Genomic DNA, 19,796 nt, shown 5'->3' with positions numbered 1-19,796 from the left:
AATTTTGATAAAAATACCCACTTCTGGCCTAGCGGACCTGTAATCCCAGCACTTTGGGAAGCCGAGGTGGGCGGATTGATTGAGTGCATGAGTTCAAGACTAGCCTGGGCCACATGGTGAGACCCTGCCTCTACAAAAAATACCAAAAAATTAGCTAGGTGTGGTGGAACGTACCTGTAGTCCCAGCTACTCAGGAGGCTAAGGTGGGAGTACTTGAGCCTGGGAGGTCAAGGCTGCCGTGAGCCAAGACGGTGCCAATGCACTCCAGCCTGGGCGACAGGGCCAGACCCTGTCTCAAAAAAAAACAAAAACAAAAACAAAAACAAAACGTACTTCTGAAGGTATGCGTTGGTCCGCACGGTCACCTACATCTGCTTTTTGATGTCTGCATGTCTAGAATTGTGGTGTTTAGAATAACACAGGTACAATTCAGATCTTTACCCATCAAAGATTACAGTTCTATATAGCATGGCTGGAAAGTAAACATATTTGAGGATATTAAAAGTTTTCCTGGCTCACTGCTAGAACATTAACTCTTAAAATCTTACAACATACACATTTAAGAGTTTCCTTGGTTAGATCGATGCTTCCCAAAAACTTTGGTGTGGGCCGGGCACGGTGGTTCACACCTGTAATCCCAGCACTTTGGGAGGCCAAGGTGGGTGGATCACCTGAGGTCAGAAGTTCGAGACCAGCCTGGCCAACATGGTGAAACCCTGTCTCTCCTAAATACAAAAAAATTAGCCGGGTGTGGTGGTGCATTCCTGTAATCCCAGCTACTTGGGAGGCTGAGGCAGGAGAATGGCTTGAACCCAGGAGGCAGAGGTTGCAGTGAGCCGAGATCACACCATTTGCACTCTAGCCTGGGAAACGAGCGAAACTCAGTCTCAAAAAAAAAAAAAAATTGGTGCACATCAGAACTGATGGAGGATGGGGATGGAGAGGAGTGTTGTTAAAAAGATTACTGTCCTCTCAGATTCTGATTCAGGAAGTCTGGGGTGGGGCTGAAAGTTCTGCATTTTTAAACAGCCCAGGCAGTGTTGGGTCCAGGAACTGCACTTTGAGATAAAACCACTGGGTTAGGTAAATGCTATCTTTGTATCTTAATACACAGAGGTTTTCGGACCTGGCTGCACAACGGAATCATCTGAGGACCTTTTCAAAAATATTGATCTCTGCCTTCACTAACAAAGTGCTGATTTAATTAGTCTACCATGGTACCCAGGTGCCAGTATGCTTTAACAACTCTGTAGGTGATCCTAGTATGGAGCCAGGGTTGAGACCCACTGGTAGAGACTAGTAATGATACTAGTATGGATCCTAGTATGGAGACTAGTAATGAGGACAAGACTCTTCCTTTGTTAGCCAGGCTGGTCTCAAACTCCTGGGCTTTCAAGTGATCCACTGCCTTGGCCTCCCAAAGTGCTGGGATTACAAGCATGAGCCACCATATCCTGCCACTCTGAACTTTTGTGGTTTTTTGTTTTTTGAGACAAGGACTCACTCTGTCACCCAGGCTGGAGTGCAGTGGCATGATCACAACTCTCTGCAGCCTCAATTTCCTGGGCTCAAGCTATTCTCCCGCCTCAGCCTCCAGAGTAGCTAGAACTACAGGTATGTGCCACCAGGCACATCTAATTTTTAATTTTTTTTGTAGAGAGGGAGTCTCCCTATGTTGCCCAGGCTGGTCTTGAAGTCCTGGGCTCAAGTGATCTTCTTGCCTCAGCCTCCTAAAGTGCTGAGATTACAGGTGTGAGCCACAGCACCCAGGCCAGATCTCAACTTATAATCAACCTTTTGGTCCTTCTATCTTAAAAACCAGCAACCGAAACAAAGCTACTTAACGTGATAGGGATCAAAATAAAAACAGAAGGAAAAAAAAGAACTTGGAAACAATAAGACTATAAATCTCACCTTCTGAGAAATAAATTACATCCATGAACTGAGAATAGAATGCTAGAAAAAGGGAACATGCAGATGACAAGAGCTTAAAGAAGTTAGAAAGAAGGCCGGGCGCAGTGGCTCATGCCCGTAATCCCAGCACTTTGGGAGGCCCAGGCAGGTGGATCACCTGAGGTCAGGAGTTTGAGACCTGCCTGACCAACATGGAGAAACCCCGTCTCTACTAAAAATACAAAAATTAGCCAGGCTTGATGCCGCATGCCTGTAATCCCAGCTACTCGGGAGGCTGAGGCAGAAGAATCGCTTGAACCCAGGAGGCAGAGGTTGCGGTGAGCCGAGATCGGGCCACTGCACTCCAGTCTGGGTGACGGTGTGAAACACCATCTAAAAAAAAAAAAAAAAAGAATAGGAAAGGTTGGAAAATAAAGCTGAGCAAATCTAAATAAAGGCAAAAAAGAAAAAAAAAAAAAAAAAAGAAAACCTGAGGATCAGACCAGCAGGTCTAATAGTCAAATAAAAGAGTACCAAGAAAGGTCAGAAAGAGGAGAAAAATTATCAATGAAATTTTCAGAAAACCTTCCCAGAGCTGAAAACACAAATTCCCAGACTGAAAACCCACTTAGCTGCCCAGCACGATGGGCAAAAAAAAAAAAAAAAAAAAAAAAAAAAAAAAAAAAAAAAAAGACCCACACAAAGCACACAACTGTGATATTTCAGAATACTGGAACCAGGATCATGATAATAAACTAGAATGGCTACAACTTCCCTTCAGCTACAAGAGGTCAGAAGACCAAAAAGTAATTCCCTTGAATTCCTTAAACAAAATGACTTCCAAAGGTAATTCTATATCCAGCCAAACAATGTAAGGGTAGAATGATGAAATTTTCAAATATGCAAGGTCTAAGAACATTTACCTCTCTTGCACTTTTCTGGGGAAGATCCTGAGAACAAGATATACAAAACAAAGCAGTAACATAAAAAAGAGGACTACACGGGATACACAACAGATGATGCCCACAACAGCAAAGCAGTGGCTTGAGTCACTCCAGACAATGGTGAGAACCCAGAGTGAAGTTGTGCACTAGGTCTAAAGGGTAAGAGATCAGAGCCAGGCAAAGGACTACAGAAAAGATTTTAAAATGATGAGGCCGGGCACAATGGCTCACACCTAATCCCAGCACTTTGGGAGGCCAAGGTGTGCGGATCACTTGAGGCCAGGGGTTTGAGACCAGCCTGGCCAACACAGCGAAACCCTATCTCTACTAAAAATACAAAAATTAGCTAGGCATGGTAACACATGGCTGTAATCCCAGCCACTGGGGAGGCTGAGGCAGAAGAATCCCTTGAACCCGGGAGGCAGAGGTTGCAGTGGGCTGAGATTGTGCCACTGCACTCCAGCCTGGGCAACAAGAATAAGACTCTGTCTCAAAAAAAAAAAAAAAAAAAGAATCATTTGGGGATCACATTAAACACATCTGAATTCTGGGCTGGGGCCAGAGATACTGCATTTTTCACAATCTTTCACCAGAGGCCAGTGCTGCTGGTCCTTCAACCATACTTTTAGTAGCAAATGTACTACACGGCTGAGCTGTGAACAGAATGTATAATGTAAACTCTGAATAGTGGTTAAATTATGAAATATATTGGTAGGCTAGGAAGATAGGAAATATGCAAGCATATGGTAGAGAAGAAAAACTAAATCCTCTTCTTCTGCAAATGGAAGTTAATGCCTAAAACAGAAACACACTATTAAAACTAGCTGGCTTTTAAAATTATATATAATTCTGATAACAGATTCCTTAAGAAGTGAGTAGAGGATGTGAACTCAGTTCATAAATACGAAAAGCACTTCAACATCTACATAAATACTCAACTGTCTCATTAAGATTCCCTTTTTCAGCTAGGTGTGGTGCCATGTACCTCTAGTCCCAACCACTTGAGAGAATTGCTTGAGCCCAGGAGTATAAGAACAGCCTGAGTGAGATCTCATCTCTTAAAAAAATTTTTTTTGAGACGGAGTTTCACTCTGTCACCCAGGCTGGAGTGCAGTGGCACAATTTTGGCTCACTGCAACCTCCATTTCCCAGGGTTCAAGTGATTCTCCTGCCTCAGCCTCCCGAGTAGCTGGGATTACAGGCGCCCACCACCACACCTGGCTAGTTTTTGTATTTTTAGTAGAGACAGGGTTTCACCATGTTGGCCAGGCTGGTCTCGAACTCCTGACTGCAAGTGATCTGCCCGCCTCGGCCTCCCAAAGTGCTGAGATTACAGGCATGAGCCACACCACACCTGGCCTCTAAAAAAAATTTTTTTTAATTACAAACTTTTATACTCAGGAGGCTGAGATGGGAGGATCACTTGAGGCTGGGAGGTTGAGGCTGCACTGAGCCGTGATTGTGCCACTGCACTTTAGCCTGGGTGAAAAAGAGAGACCTGTCTCAAAAAAACATTTTTTTGGCTGTTTTAAAAAGATTACAGTTTTCACTTAACAACTGGCAAAAAAAAAAAAAAAAAAAAAAAAAAATTCACTGATTGCACCAATTGCAATAATGTGAAGAAACAGCAATATATTGTTACAGCAGTAGTTCTGAAATCTTAGTGTTTTATGTTGTTGCAACAGAACACCACAGACTGGGTAACTTAAAAAAATGAATAGAAATTGGCTGGGCGTGGTGTATCATGAGGTCAGGAGTTCAAGACCAGCCTGGCCAACATGGTGAAACCCCATCTTTACTAAAAACTACATAAATTAGCCGGGTACAGTGGCAGGCACTTGTAATCCCAGCTACTCGGGAGGCTAAGGCAGGAGAATCACTTGAAACCAGGCGGCAGATATTGCAGTGAGCTGAGATCGCACCGCTGCACACCAGCCTGGGCAATGTGTATTTGGCTCATGATTAGGAGCTGGGAAATCCAAAAGCATGGCACCTGTATATGGCAAGGGTCTTTGATGCTGCGTGATCCCATGGTGGAAGGTGAGAGGACAAAGAGGGTGTGCTGAGGAGAGCAAAAGAAAAATTTGGCTGAACTCCATTTTATAACAAACCCACTCCTGAGATAGTAACATTAATCCATTCCTGAGGGCACAGCCCCCATGGCCCAATCACCTCCCAAAGGTTCCACCTCTCAATAACATCACAATGGCAATTAAATTTCAACATGCATTTTGGAGGGGACATCCAAAATATAGCACTGACAATCCTTATTGCCCCAAAAGTAAACCATTTCCAGATTTCAACCATCTTTCTGTGACAAATCTTTTCAGTTGGCTACCACAGTACGTTTTTTTTTTTTGAGACAGGGTCCAGCTCTGCTGAGGTGAGTGGAATAGCACGATCACGGCTCACTGCAGCCTCACCTCCAGGGCTCAAGCAATCCTCCCACCTCAGCCTCCCAAGTAGCTAAGACTATAGGCATGTGCCACCATGCCCAGCTAATTCTTTTTTTTGTAGAGACAGTCTCACTATGTTGCCCAGGTTGGTCCCGACTTCCTGGACTTCAGTGATCCTCCTGCCTCAGCCTCCCAATGTGCCGGGATTATAGGTGTGAGCCACTGTACCTGACCCAGTATGCATTCTCAACTACTTTCTTCCTTAGCTGCCTTGGCTGTCAGGACTGAAAAAGCTATGCAGTCATCCCTCATCTGTGGTTTCACTTCTGTGGTTTCAGTTACCTTGGTCCCAAAACAGGTGAGTATAGCACAATATTTTGAGAGAGACTGACAATTTCCACATACATTTTATTATAGTATATTATTATAATTGTTCTATTTTATTGTTAATCTGTTACTGTGTCCAATTTATAAACTTTATCATAGGTATGTATTAATCCATTCTCACACTGCTATGAAGAAATATCCAAAACTGAGCAATTATAAAGGAAACAGGTTTAACTGACTCACAGTTCCGCATTGCTGGGAAGGCCTCAGGAAACTTACAATCATGGCAGAAGGCAAAGGAGAAGCAGGCACCTTCACAGGGCAGCAAGATGGAGTGACTGCAAGCAGGGGAAACGCCAGGCACTTATAAAACCAACAGATCTCGTGAGAGTCACTCGTTATCTCAAGAACAGCACAGGGGAAATTGCCCCCATGATCCAATTATTTCCACCTGGTCCCACCCTTAACACATAGGGATTTGGGGATTATAATTCAAGATGAGATTTTGGGTGGGGTAGCAGCCAAACCATATCAAGTATATATACATAGGCAAAAACATAGTATATATAGGGTTCAGTACTATCTGCTGTTTCAGGGATCCACTCTTGGAATGTATTCCCCAAGGATAAGGAGGACTGCTGTGTTCACTTTCTCAGCCTCCTGTGCAGCTAGAGATGGACCTGTCACAGTTCTCAGCAATGAAACTAAGTGAAAGCCTGCTGGGAGGAATTTTGAGAAATCTCATGCCTATGGTCTCAGCTACTTGGGAGGCTAAGGTGGGAAAACTGCTTGCCAGAAGTGGCTGGCACAGCCACCTTTTCTTCCTGCCTTGCACTCACATAAATATCAGCCCTTTTACAAGCAGGAACAATAATCATAAAGGTGTTAGAAATATGTCATGGACAGCAGAGCGGAAAAATACAAAAAAAAGGCATCACTGAGAGCTAAAGCACCACCACAGCAACCTCACTTGGATTTAACATATGAGGCAAAAATATCCTGCTTAAATCCTTCATTGTTTTGTTTCACAGCAAACACATCCCCTTATTGTTTTGTTACACAGCCAAACACACCCACTTTCTCAAAGAAGGCTGCTCTGAATTATGTTTTACACATACTCCCCTCTCCCCAGGATTTATTTGTAAGTCAAATATATAAACTAAGTCTTATACTATTATGTTCACTATAAAACAGAAATTGTTAAGAGTTAAAAAAAAAAGTCAACAGGCCAGCTAGCTCATGCCTGTAATCCCAGCACTTTGGGAGGTTGAGGCAGGAGGATCACTTGAGCCTGGGAGTTTAAGACCCTGTCTCAATTCAAATAAATAAATACATATAAATCTCCACAACTCTAGGTTTGCTTGTTTGACAATCAATAGGAATGTTTGACTGTGAGCAATAAAAACGTAAAGAAGGCCGGGCACGGTGGCTCATGCCTGTAATCCCAGCACTTTGGGAGGCTGAGGTGGGCAGATCACCTGAGGTCGGGAGTTCGAGACCAGCCTGACCAACATGGAAAAACCCTGTCTCTACTAAAAATACAAAATTAGCCGGGTGTGGTGGCACATGCCTGTAATCCCAGCTACTAGGGAGGCTGAGGCAGAAGAATCTCTTGAACCTGGGATGCAGAGGTTGTGGTACGCCGATATCGTGCCATCGCACTCCAGCCTAGGCAACAAGAGTGAAACTCCATCTCAAAAACAAACAAACAAACAAACTTAAAAAAAATGGAATTTACTGAAAATATGAGATAGCTTGCAGAATTCAAGGAAGAGCTAAACCAGGCCTCAGGAAGAACAGGAATTGGGATAGCTCAAAATCACTACTTTCAGAAACCGCTCTGAAATTCTGGAGCACCAATCCAATTTCATTTGTTGAAGGAAAGTGTACCTCAAGGTGCTAAAGCACAGTTAATTTTACAACTCCCATGAAAATCATGTTCTTAAACCTACAAAATAAGCAAATTTAAAGCTTAAAATCCAGGACTTTCCATGTCAAAAAACAACTGAACGATTCGATTACAGTAATATATTAAAATATGATCTACAGACTGGCTTTTTACAGACTCCCCTGTCCCCCACCCACAAAAGGACCTACCACAGTTTCTTCTAGTTTCAGGCTCACACTATGGAAACTTTCACTACATATTTTATTCTTAATTATCCCTCCTCTCCTAGCATTAGTATATAAGCAAAAGCTTCAAAAGTCAGTTTCAAATTTTATTTCATTAACTTAAAAGGTGGACAAAATGTTTATTTTAAATCTAATTGAAATTTATCTGAAACAACTTATTTCAAGTAACTTATTGTACAGTCCATTGTCCATTTAAAAATATTTTCTTCCAAAAAACTGCATTGAAAGACAAAAAAATTCTTTTATATGGCATATAAGCGAGATGCAAACTTCTGATGTAAATTTGTTTCACTGTCAACTCCGATGATAAAGATGAGAGGCACAAGGGTTCACAGTTCAGTTAAATGATGCAAACAAAAAGCTTCTGTTTCCCTCCGATACAAATTAGAAGTCTCCATTCATGTCTCTTACAGTAGTACCACATACTTGATGCTGATACTAGGTTACTTCTTTTTCTTTCCTTTCCCTTTTTTACTTCCCTCTCCTTGTTGAAGACTTTGGTCAGCACCTCCTGTTTTTTGTGTCCTTGTTTTTAGTTTAGGTATCATTTCTGCTGCATACAACATTACTGACTTACCTAGGAACCAGAAGTTAGGCTTAGTGTATAATCTGAGAAATAAGACATAAAAAGTCATCAAATTGAATATCACAAAGTGTAAGAAACTATCACATCAAGAAAATGGAAAATAATTTTTTTAAAAAATCAAAAATCAAATGACTGAAGACACTGACTAGCTCAAGTCGGGGGAAATGTACTGAGAGTGAGAATAATGCTGAAAATATTTAAATGAATAAAATCAAAAGGCAAAACACTAAGTATGAAACAAAAATTTTGGTTTGGTCCTAGTAATCAGCTTGAAGATCTAAGGAGTATGTATCCAAATATACCTCAGGTAGAAACAGAGTCAGAATATCACTGTATCTTAAGACACTGAAATACAGGGTTTTCTCAGTCTTACAACAAAAAAACAGTATCATCAAGTTACAAGCGATCCGATGGGTAAGATCAGATGATCTACACTTACATGCATTCCTGCTCTGCACACCTACAACCAGCTACCTTCACCCCCAACAGACCAAGTTCCTCAGCTCTGCTTTCTTTTTACTATCTTACTTGGGTCTTACTGGAAATAAGAAGTGACATGTTCTCACCACAACTTCTACCCCTATTTTATCTACTACTTAATTACAAGTTTTTGTTTGTTTTTGGTCTTTTGAGATATAATATAGGAATATGTTAAGGAGAAAAAACATATCAGAATATGATGTCACTCCTTAGTCACAACCTGAAGCATCTAGCAATACCTACCAATCCTGATGGGTTTTAGTATATAAAAAACAATCTATTTTAGGCTGAGCCCAGTGGGTCATGTCTGTAATCTCAGCTCTTTGGGAGGCTGAGGCAGGAGGATCACTTGTGTCCACGAGTTTGAGACCGGCTTAGGAAACATAGCAAAACCCCATCTCTAGAAAAAATAAAAAATCATGTGCCGATATTCCCAGCTACTTGGGAGGCTGAGGCAGGAGGGTTGCTTGAGCTCAAGAGGTCAAGACTGCAGTGTGTTGGCCGGGCGCAGTGGCTCACGCCTATAATCCCAACACTCTGGGAGGCCAAGGTGGGCGGATCACCTGAGGTCGGGAGTTCGAGACCAGCCTGACCAAGATGGAGAAACTCCATCTCTCCTAAAAATACAAAATTAGCCGGGTCTGGTGGCTCATGCCTGAAATCCCAGCTACTCAGGAGGCTGAGGCAGAAGAATCACTTGAACCCGGGAGGCGGAGGTTGCGGTGAGCCAAGATCACGCCATTGCACTGCAGCCTGGGCAACAAGAGCAAAACTCTGTCTCAGAAAAAAAAAAAAGAAAAAAGACTGCAGTGTGCCATAATCGTGCCACTGCACTCAACCTGGATGACAGAGTGAGACCTTGTCTTTAAAAATAAAAGTTCAAACATGCAGGCTGGGCATGGTGGCGAACGCCTGTAATCTCAGCATTTTGGGATCTCCCCCAGATGGGAAGATTGCTTGAGTTTGAGACTAGCCTGGGCAACAGAGTGAGACCCTTGTCTCTCTATTTTAAAAAAATCAGGCCGGGGGCAGTGGCTTATGCCTGTAATCCCAGCACTTTGGGAGGCCGAGGTGGGTGGATCACGAGGTCAAGAGATCGAGACCATTCTGGCCAACATGGCAAAACCCCGTCTCTATCAAAAATACGAAAGTTAGCTGGGTGTGATGGCACATGCCTGTAGTCCCAGCTACTTGGGAGGCTGAGACAGGAGAATCGCTTGAACCAGGGAGTTGGAGGTTGCAGTGAGCTGAGATCACGCCACTGTACTCCAGCCAGAGCGAGACTCCATCTCAAAAAAAAAAAAAATCAAACAAGCTGTCAGTTCGTCTGACGATTTCATTATTTTTAAGTAAATTTAATGACAGAGTTTAATTAAACTGAGGGGGTTATTAAACTGAAAGAAAAAATTAATAGCTCTGTTTTAAAAAATTAAAATTTTCAGAGATGAAAATTCAGAAAAATAAACAACATGCAAACAAAAACTTATCTTCCTAATATTCAGAACATTCTGTTATATTGATGCCGTTTTGCTATTGTTTTTCATAAAATAAAACACTAGAGATGATGCAACAGTCTTCTATGACCATCAACCCGTGTCTCTACTCTCTACCCCGCTCACCATTAGGTGACTACTCTCTTAAGAATGAGTGTTTCCTTACAGAGCATTTCAAAAAAATGCCAATAAGCAACATTACATATGCATCTATCAATAAATAGTAATATTTTGTATTTAAATTTACCTAAGTGGTACCACACTATGTATATCTCTTGCTTTTTTCAGTCAATATTGCTTTTCAGATTTATTAATGATAGAATCATTAGATATTATAGATATTAACAGACCTCAAGGACCTCTAGGATCTGAAATGGCAATTAACATCCAACGATTTAATAATTTCATATTCTTAACCTGGGAGCAATGACAGACTTCCAGAGGTTTATAAAATGTTCACACAACAATTTTTTTGAAAAATGTTTAGTGGGTCTCATTACATTTTCAAAGAGGTCATTCACCTCAAAGAAATTACAACTACTGCTTCTCTCCATGAGCAGTAGTCCTGTCTTTAAATTAATCTTCAGAATGCAAATTCTGACTTTTACCTTTCAGTTTTAGAACCTTTTTTGTGTTGTGTAGGAGAAACCTATCCCTGAGCCCCACTGATTCATTTAAACAAGCTTACGTGATGGGAACTGTACAAGGCAGAGGCTCCCATCTTCCTGTTTGAGCTGGACCCGGACTCTGCCTCTGTATTGGACATCACGATTCCATTCTCTAGAGTACATTTTATTTTTCTAACATAAACGAAACAAAAGAAAAACAGGACTTAAGAAAGTTATTACATCAATTAGATGAGTATGGAAAATAGTGAAGAACCACGTCATACCTCAAGAAATACGTTAAGTCCAACTGCTGAACATACATCTTGAATCTCTGTAGCTGTAGGATTTTCAACAGCCTGAACAGTTAAAAACATAAACACTAAATATATGTGCTTTAAGTGGACACTGCCATAGTGTTGGGTAAATAATTTCAAATACTATAATCAAACAAGTACCAAAACCCTAGGTTTCCTTTTTCATTAAGTACAGATGCTTCTATTGTAATTTTAAAAATTCCTAGGAATAACACTAATGCATAACTGTGTGCCCATCTCCCCTCCAACAGAACATAAACTTCTGAGGGCAGGGGCTTTGTTTTGTTAACCAGTGTATTCCCCAGCACCTAGCATGGTACTCTCAACATAGTAGGTGCTCAATGATTATTGACTGCTTAAACAATTACACATACAAACACTTTAGAAAACTGCTAGTATCTACTAAAGCTGAATATATGCATTCTCTATGGCCCTGCAATTCCATTCCCAGATGCGTTCTACAAAAAAGCAAAAATATGTTCACTAAAAAACATCTATTTATAATAGCCTCAAACTATTAATAGAAATAATCCAATTTTCCATCCAGAGTAGAAAGGGCCAGGTGTGGTGGCTCACACCTGTAATCCCAGCAGATCACTTCAGCTCAGGAGTTTGAGACAAGCCTGGACAACATGGAGAAATCTCATTGCTACAAAAAAATACCAAAGTAGCCGGACATGGTGGCATGTGCCTGTAGTCCCAGCTACTCAGAAGGCTGAGGTTGGAGGATGGCTTGAGTCCAGGAGGTGGAGCCTGCAGTGCGCTGAGACTACACTGCCGCACTCCAGCCTGGGTGACAGAGCCAGACCCTGTCTCTTAAAAAAACAAACAAAAAAGAAGGTAGAAAAGACTTTGGCATACTCACACCATGCAATACTATAGAGGAGACAGGGCAGTAGTTTTGAGCAGGGAAATTCTGTCCTCAGCCTCCCTACCCCTACCCACACACAAAAGACATCTAGCAATGCTTGGAGACATTTTTGATTGTCACAACTAGGGGATGGGGGGGTGGAGGGGGCTGACCTGTCATCTAGTGGGTAGAGGCCAGGGATACTGCTGAACATCTTAAAATGCACAGAACAACCCCCAACAACAATTATCTAGCTCAAATTGGCAATGGTGCTGCTATTGACAAACCCTGTTATAGAGCAATGAAAATTCAACTACATTCAAATATGTAGGTAAATCTCAAAAGCTTAAAGTTCAGTGAAAAAAAGATACAAAATTACATAGTGTGTAATTCCATTTACAGAAAACTGAAAAAGAAGCAAAAGTAATCTATGGTGTTGAAGTCATAACGGTGGTCATCCTGGTATTTTTGAGCATATGCGGAGGCGACAGTGACTGAGAGGGAACATAAAGCAATCTTCCTGGATGCTTGTAGTGTTTTCTTTTTTGAGTGCTTGTTACCACCCAGATGTACTCATCATGTGAGAATTCACTGCATCAAACCTAGGTGTCTTAAATCTGTCATATTACAAAATACAAACGACACTTTAATAAAACTCAACAGGGCTGAACTTTCTGCATGTCTTCTTCACACACTTAAAAAAATCTCAACTACATTCTGAACATTATTAATGTATCGTACAATGTCATAATTTTGATTTCCTATATCAAGGGAAACACCGTCATAACCTTTGTTTTAAAAACATGTGAACTCTACAGACTCTGCCCCCACTCCTTTACAAACAAAGGCTCATTAAGAGATGTTAAAAAAATATCCCTTCAGCTATGAATTAATGCCTTTCTGGTTTCACCAACACTGAGGAACGCACCCCAATTCTTGGCTGTGTTCTCAAGCCCTAAATAAATGCAGTGAAGAGAACCCCCTGCGGCTCTAACAAGATTACGTGGCCCGACCAGGATGACACCCCCCATTCCCTCGAGGATCAAGGTGCCAGCCATCTTGCTTACCTTACTTATGGGGATTCGCCTTCCCTCTGCGATGGTCTTCTTATTATTTAAATAAGCAGGATAGATACAAATAAACCTGCCATAGACAATAGCATAAGTGGTATCACTAGAGCAGTAAGAGGCAGGAGAAAAGGGTCGGGTAGCAGGGAACCGAAGGCCAATTCATGCTGCCTAGATATCAGATGGGTACTCCCTTTTCAACCCCTCCTTTTTCTGCGTGGCAGTTGAAAAATCAAAGTACCTCGGAGTGGTCCCCTCGAGCAACCAATCAGACTGGCCGCGGGCCTACTCCTCATTCTGATTGATCCCCCTCCCTCAACCAGTCAGACTGGCACTGGTCAATGGGAAACGTCTAGAGGGTATTTAAACCCTAGAAAATTCTGTAACCAACAGCTCTTGGGTAGCTTGCTGGAGCCGGCTCCCACCCTGTGGAGTGTACTTTTGTTTAAAATAAATCTGCTTTCGCTGCCTTGCTTTGTGTGTTTTGTTCAATTCCTTATTCAAAACGCCAAGAACCTGGACAACTACACTCAACAGATAACAAGTATTTTCAAAAATACATTATTTCGGTCCGTGGTAGTCGTCATCATTGCTGGTACACCTATGCTATTATTTGCTTAATGTTATTTCTTTAAATTACCTCCCTTTAACTTATTTAAAAATAAACTTTATCCACTACCTTGGATGGAAAAAAACCACACGAATAGAAACAAAACGACTTGGGTAACTGTTACATTAGACACAGCAGCCCGTCAAAAGTTCCTGAGAATGGGCCCGCCCTCTTATATAAAGTGTCCGAGGTATTAAAAACCTTAAAATTTCACAAATGAGCCTTTCTGAACGCAACAATACTTAAAAAGAACACATTTCTCACACTGTGATTATATTACTTGATATCATGTCCACATAGCACCCAAAATCCTTGTCTCGCGTACAGATAAACACTAGGCTACCTACGGTCGGAATTTCAGGAGCCCTGAGAAGAGCCTGGTGGCTGCTGCAGGATTCAGAAAAACGAGCTGCCAGGGAGAGGCGCGGGGCCCGTACAGGGCGAGTTGGGTCAGCTAGGCCATTCTGGAGGCCGCGGAGCGGAGAAGCGCGGTGTAGCACCTGCGGCACCACAGCAAGCCCCTTCCTTTCTGAGGACCCACCTCCTCAGAACCCACCTGTCCTGGTCGGCAGGGGACCGCGCGGCAGCGCAAGCCATCTTCACAAGAGTCTCAACAGCCCAGGAACCGCAGGGAGAAACCCGGCAGAAACCCGGGAGGAACCCGGCTCTGAGTTTCCGAGACAGCCCGCTTTTCCGCCGGAAGTCCTGCCCAAGAAATGGTTCCGCGTCCGCGATTTCTCACCGCCTGTTTGTTCCGGCACCTGTCGCTCGGCGCCAGGATCTCTAGTCTCTGACGTGGCATGAAGACTTCCCTTCTCGCGAGAGAATCATGAAAGCTTCTCATTCCTTTCCCAAGCCGGGAAGGCCATGTGGGGCGCATGCACCGCCACTAAAAAGGGTTTAACTTCGACCCTCCCTCGTTTCCAGTTTCTCAGCGAGTATGGGTGGTACTAGCTACTCTATGTTAAGGGGCGAAGACTGTGCAACGAGGGGAATCTGTGTGGTTCAGGATGCAAATATATGTTAGAGCAGGGAAGGAAATACTCCTTACGTTTAATTTTTCTCCGTTCCTGGGCCCTAGAGCTTGCTTTCAGTTTGGTAAAATGGATTTTTGTAGTGGTAGAACTAGCAAAGTTATAGACGTTGTGTTTCAGTGTGCTCTGTGTTAGAAACTTAGCTATTCACCTTTTAGGCCGGGTGCGGTGGCTCACGCCTGTATCCCAGCACTTTGGGAGACTGAGGCAGGTGGATCATGAGGTCAGGAGTTGGAGAGCAGCCTGGCCAACATGCTGAAACCCCGTCTGTCCTAAAAATACAAAAATTAGCCGAGTGTGATGGCACAAGCCTGTAATCCCAGCTACTCGGAGGCTGAGACAGGAGAATCACTTGAACCCAGGAGGTGGAGGTTGCAGTGAGCTGAGATCACACCACTGCACTCCAGCCTGGGTAACAGAGCAAGACTCCGTCTAGGAAAAACGAAACAAAACTATTCACCTTTTAAAACTTCTGAAGGATACCATGTGCCATCACTACAGGCATACTTCATTATTGCCCTTCACTTACTGCTGCGAGTAGATACTGCCTTTTTACAAATGGAAGGTTTTTGGCAAATCCGCCTGAAAGAAGTTGCTTGGTGCCATTTTTCCGGCAGCGTATACTTTGTGTCACATTTGGTAATTCTTGCAATATTTCGAACCTTTTCATTATTTCTGTTATGGTGATCGGTGATCAGTGATGTTTGCTGTTACTATTGTAATAGTTTTAAGGCCGGGTGCGGTGGCTCACGCCTGTAATCCCAGCACTTTGGGAGGCCGAGGCAGGTGGATCACGAGGTCAGGAGATAGACACCATCTTGGCCAACATGGTGAAACCCCATCTCTACTAAAATATAAAAAATAAGCCGGGCATGGTGGCACAGGCCTTTAGTCCCAGCTACTCGGGAGGCAGGGGAATCTCTTGAACCCAGGAGGTGGAGGTTGCAGTGAGCCAAGATCATACCACTGCACTCCAGCCTGGCGACAGTGCAAGACTCCGTCTCAAATAATAATAATGTTTTGGGGCACCATGAACCATGCCCAGATAAGATGGGGAACTTAATGGATAAATGTTGTGTATGTTTTAACTGTTCGACCAACTGGCCATTTCCCATCTCTCTCCCTCTTCTGGAGTCCCTATTCCCTGAAACACAACAATGTTGAAATTAGGCCAGTTAGTAACCCTACAATGGCCTCTAAGTATTCAAGTGAAAGGAAGAGTCACACGTCTCACATGTCAAAAGATGGAAATGATTAAGCTTAGTGAGGAAGGCATGTGTAAGTCAAGATAGGCTGAAAGCTAGGCCTCTTGGCACCTAACAGCCAAGTTGTAAATACAAAGACAAAATTCTTGAAGGAATTAAAAGGAAATTACTTCAATAAACACACAAATGATCAGAAAGCAAAACAACCTTATTGCTGATATGGAGAAAGTTTTAGGGGTTTGGATAGAAGCTCAAACCAGTCACAACATTCCTTTAACCCAAAGCCTAATCCAAGCAAGGCCCTAACTCCCTTCAATTCTGTGAAGGCTGAGAAAGGTGAGGAAGCTTCAGAAGTGGGAAGCTAGTAGAGGGTGGTTCAGGAGGTTTAAGAAAGAATCCATCTCCATAACATATAACATAAAAGTGCAAGGTGAAGCAGCAAGTGCTGATAGAGAAGCTGCAGCAAGTTATCCAGAAAATGTAGCTAATATCATTGACGATGATCAATGATTAGCTAATATCATTTAGTGGCTACACTAAACAACAGATTTTTCAATGTAGACAAAACAGTCTTCTATTGGAAAAAGATACCATCTAGGATGTAGCACCCCAAATCCTTGTCCCTTTGAGAGAAGTCAATGTCTGGCTTCAGAGCTGCCCCATTTAGTGGCTACACTAAACAACAGGTTTTTCAATGTAGACAAAACAGCCTTCTATTGGAAAAAGATGCCATCTAGGACGTAGCACCCAAAATCCTTGTCTCTTTGAGAGAAGAAGTCAATGCCTGGCTTCAAAGCTGCCAAGGACAGGCTGATTATCTTGTTAGGGAACAATGCAGTTGGTGATTTTAAGTTAAAGCCAATGGACATTTACCATGCAGAAAATCCTAGAGACCCTAGAATGATGCTAAATCAACTCTGCCTGTGTTCTCTAAATGGAACAACAAAGCCTGGATGACAGTACATCTGTTTACAGCATGCTTTACTGAACTATTTCTTTGAGACAGTCTCGCTCTGTCACCCAGGCTGGCATGCAGTGGCCCTATCACATCTCACTGCAGCCTTGACCTCCCACACTCAAGCAATCCTCCTACACAAGCCTCCTGAGTAGCTGGGACTATGGGCTCATGCCACCATGCCTGGCTGATTTTTATTTTTATTTTTAGTGGAGACAAGGTCTTGCTATGTTGCCCGGGCTGGTCTTGAACTCATGGGGTCAAGCAATCCTCTTGCCTCAGCCTCCCAAAGTACTGGGATTACAGGCGTGAGCCATCGCACCCAGCCTTTACTGAATATTTTTAAGCCCACTGTTGAAAACAATTACTCAGAGAAAAAAAAAAGAGATTCCTTTCAAAATATTACTGCTCATTGACAATGCACCTAGACCTCTAGACATCTAAGGTTCTGATGGAGATCTAGAAGGAGATTAATGTTTTCATGCCTGATAACACATCATCCATTCTGCAGTTTATAGATCAAATAGTAATTTTTATTTTCATCACTTATTAAGAAATACATTTTGTAAAACTATAGCTGCCAAATAGTGATTCCTCTGACGGATCTGGGCAAGATAAATTGAAAACCTTCTAAAAAAGATTCACTATTCTAGATGGCATTAAGAGCATTTGTGATTCACTGGAGGTTAAAATATCAGCATGAACAGGAATTTGGAAGAAGTTGATTTCAACACTCTGGGATCATTTTGAGGACTTTAAGACATTAGTGGAGGCAATAACTGCAGATGTGGTGGAAATAGCAAGAAAACTAGAATTAGAAGTAGAAACTGAAGATGGGATTGAATTGTTACAATTATGATAAAACTTGAATGATGAGGAGTTGCTTCTTATGAATGGGCAAAGAAAGTGGTTTCTTGAGATGAAAACAACTGGTGAATATGCTGTGATCATTGTTGAAATGACATCAAAGGGTTTAGAATAGCATAAACTTAGCTGATACAGCAGTGGCAGGGTGTGAGAGGACTGACTCCAGTTTTTAAAGAAGTTCTACTATAGGTAAAATACTACCAAACAGCATTACACGCTACAGAGAAATCTATCGTGAAAGGAAGAGTCAGTTGATGTGGCAAAATTCGCTGTTGTCTCATTTTAAGAAATTACCACAACCACTCCAACCTTCAGCAACCATCATCCTGATCAGTCAGCAGACATCAACACTGAGGCAAGACCTTCCACCAGCAAAAAGATTATGATTTTCTGAAGGCCCAGATGGTTGTTAGCATTTTTAGCAATAAAGTATTTTAAATAAGGTATGTACATTATTTTTCTGGATATAATGCTATTTCACACTTAACAGACTACAGTATAATGTAAACATAACTTTTATATGCACTGAGAAATCAAAAAAATTGTATGACTGCTTTATTGTGATATTTGCTTTATTGTGGTGGTCTGGAACCAAACCTGCAACATCTCTGAGGTATGCCTATATATTTTTTGCATAACTTAGATTGATTGCAAAGTAGTATTTCAGCATCTCCATTCAACTAAACCTACCTTCATTCCTGTTTTAATAATGGATGTTTATTCCACACCTATAAAGACATGCTTCAAAAAGCCAGGCAAAGTGAGATAGGTTTTCTCTTTTACAGATAAAAAAGCAGACAAACTGAAAAACCAAACTCAACCAACAAAAATCTTCATGAAAGTTTGAGTCTCAGTGAGGTTAAATAATTAGCCCATTTATGCTAATAATGGCTGAGCATAGATGCTCCAGTCAGCTAGTCTGACTGGAAGCCCCTGACTTTCCTTCATGTTCTCACTTATGTCTCTCAATCTTCCTTGTTTTTTTTTTTTAGCACAAAATTAAGTTTGCTCCTGATGTAAATAAATAACGTTTACTTCTTTCTAAAGTGTATATGATTCCTGTTAAAACAGTGTCATGCAATGACCTAAAATTGAGGAGTACATTTAGAGATGAAATGAATCCAAACTTTAAAATACATAATTTTCTTGCCTTAGGGTATGCATACACATATTAAAAAGTAGAAAATGAATGAGGTAGTCTGAGGCTTAATACATGCAAGTAGCCTACTTACCATGGAATTGCTTTTGTAGAGCCATCTAAGTAATTGGAGACAAAAAGATCAATATTATAATTGCTAGTAACATGTCCTGGTTCATATATACTAAGAGAATTAAGAGAATTAATGACAGAGCTAGTATTTTTTAGTGTCATTCAATGCCAAATCCACACTCCTATTAAACTCCACACTCCTATTAAACTCCACACCATTGCTGAGATATTGTACAACTACAGAGAGGAGGGGTGAGGAAGAGAGAAAGAATGCAATATTGTTACCACACTGACAATGAAAGTTTCAGCCAAATATGAAGTTTTTAAATGCTTATGCTTGTGGAAAGGCAGACTGAATTAAAGGAGGATGAAAATGGACATGGAAAAATTGTGGAGATGATGAAAGGGCTTTATAGAATTATGGCGCTTGTTTTCAAATCTTATTTTTATCAAACTATCTTCCTTTTCTTCATACAAATGTGCCACTAAATTCAACCTATCAACCTTGATTGAGGCTGCTGGCTGGAGGTAGGGTTCACAAAGGTAGAAAGAGAAGATCAAGGTAAACAAGAGAAATTTTCCTTAGTTGAGTAGAAATTGAGAGAGTATTCTGAGAAGATTGTGGAGTAGAAAGAACCAGGAATCCATCTTCCCACCACAACAATGATTACATTAGCAAAATCTGTGACATGTAACTATTTAGAAACTATGGAGCCTATTGAAGGCTTGCAACTTCCAGGGGAAGAATTTAAAAGTAAATTGGAGTTATTTTTGGTCAGTGTCAGTTCTTAATACAGTAGCAGTTACCCATGCCCATCCCCAGT

The 19,796-nt window shown here is 41.7% G+C and overlaps 1 protein-coding gene across 3 annotated transcripts in view; it reads right to left on the bottom strand.

The window, feature by feature from the left end:
* The window catches only part of SRP19 (signal recognition particle 19), a 30,845-nt gene extending 16,358 nt beyond the window's left edge, over positions 1 to 14,487 (bottom strand). The window contains exons 1-5 of one of the 3 annotated variants that reach the window (NM_001242420.1): positions 14,258 to 14,487; positions 13,092 to 13,167; positions 11,145 to 11,216; positions 10,941 to 11,052; positions 7,277 to 8,270 (exon numbers count right to left, since the gene is read on the bottom strand). In NM_001242420.1, the coding sequence (NP_001229349.1) occupies positions 8,137 to 8,270; positions 10,941 to 11,052; positions 11,145 to 11,216; positions 13,092 to 13,167; positions 14,258 to 14,298 (435 nt within the window). In that variant the 5' untranslated portion in view covers positions 14,299 to 14,487 and the 3' untranslated portion in view covers positions 7,277 to 8,136. Of the gene's footprint in view, positions 1 to 7,276; positions 8,303 to 10,940; positions 11,053 to 11,144; positions 11,217 to 13,091; positions 13,168 to 14,257 lie in introns of those variants that run through there. The other 2 variants (XM_009449411.4, XM_009449412.4) reach the window with 2 other exon arrangements.
* Positions 14,488 to 19,796: the final 5,309 nt, after the last annotated feature.

This window comes from Pan troglodytes, chromosome 4 (genome assembly GCF_028858775.2).
Source record: "Pan troglodytes isolate AG18354 chromosome 4, NHGRI_mPanTro3-v2.0_pri, whole genome shotgun sequence".
In the NCBI taxonomy this organism is placed as follows: Eukaryota; Metazoa; Chordata; class Mammalia; order Primates; family Hominidae; genus Pan; species Pan troglodytes.
Note: the sequence above shows the minus strand (reverse complement) of the source record. Positions and strands in the feature narration are given on the sequence as shown.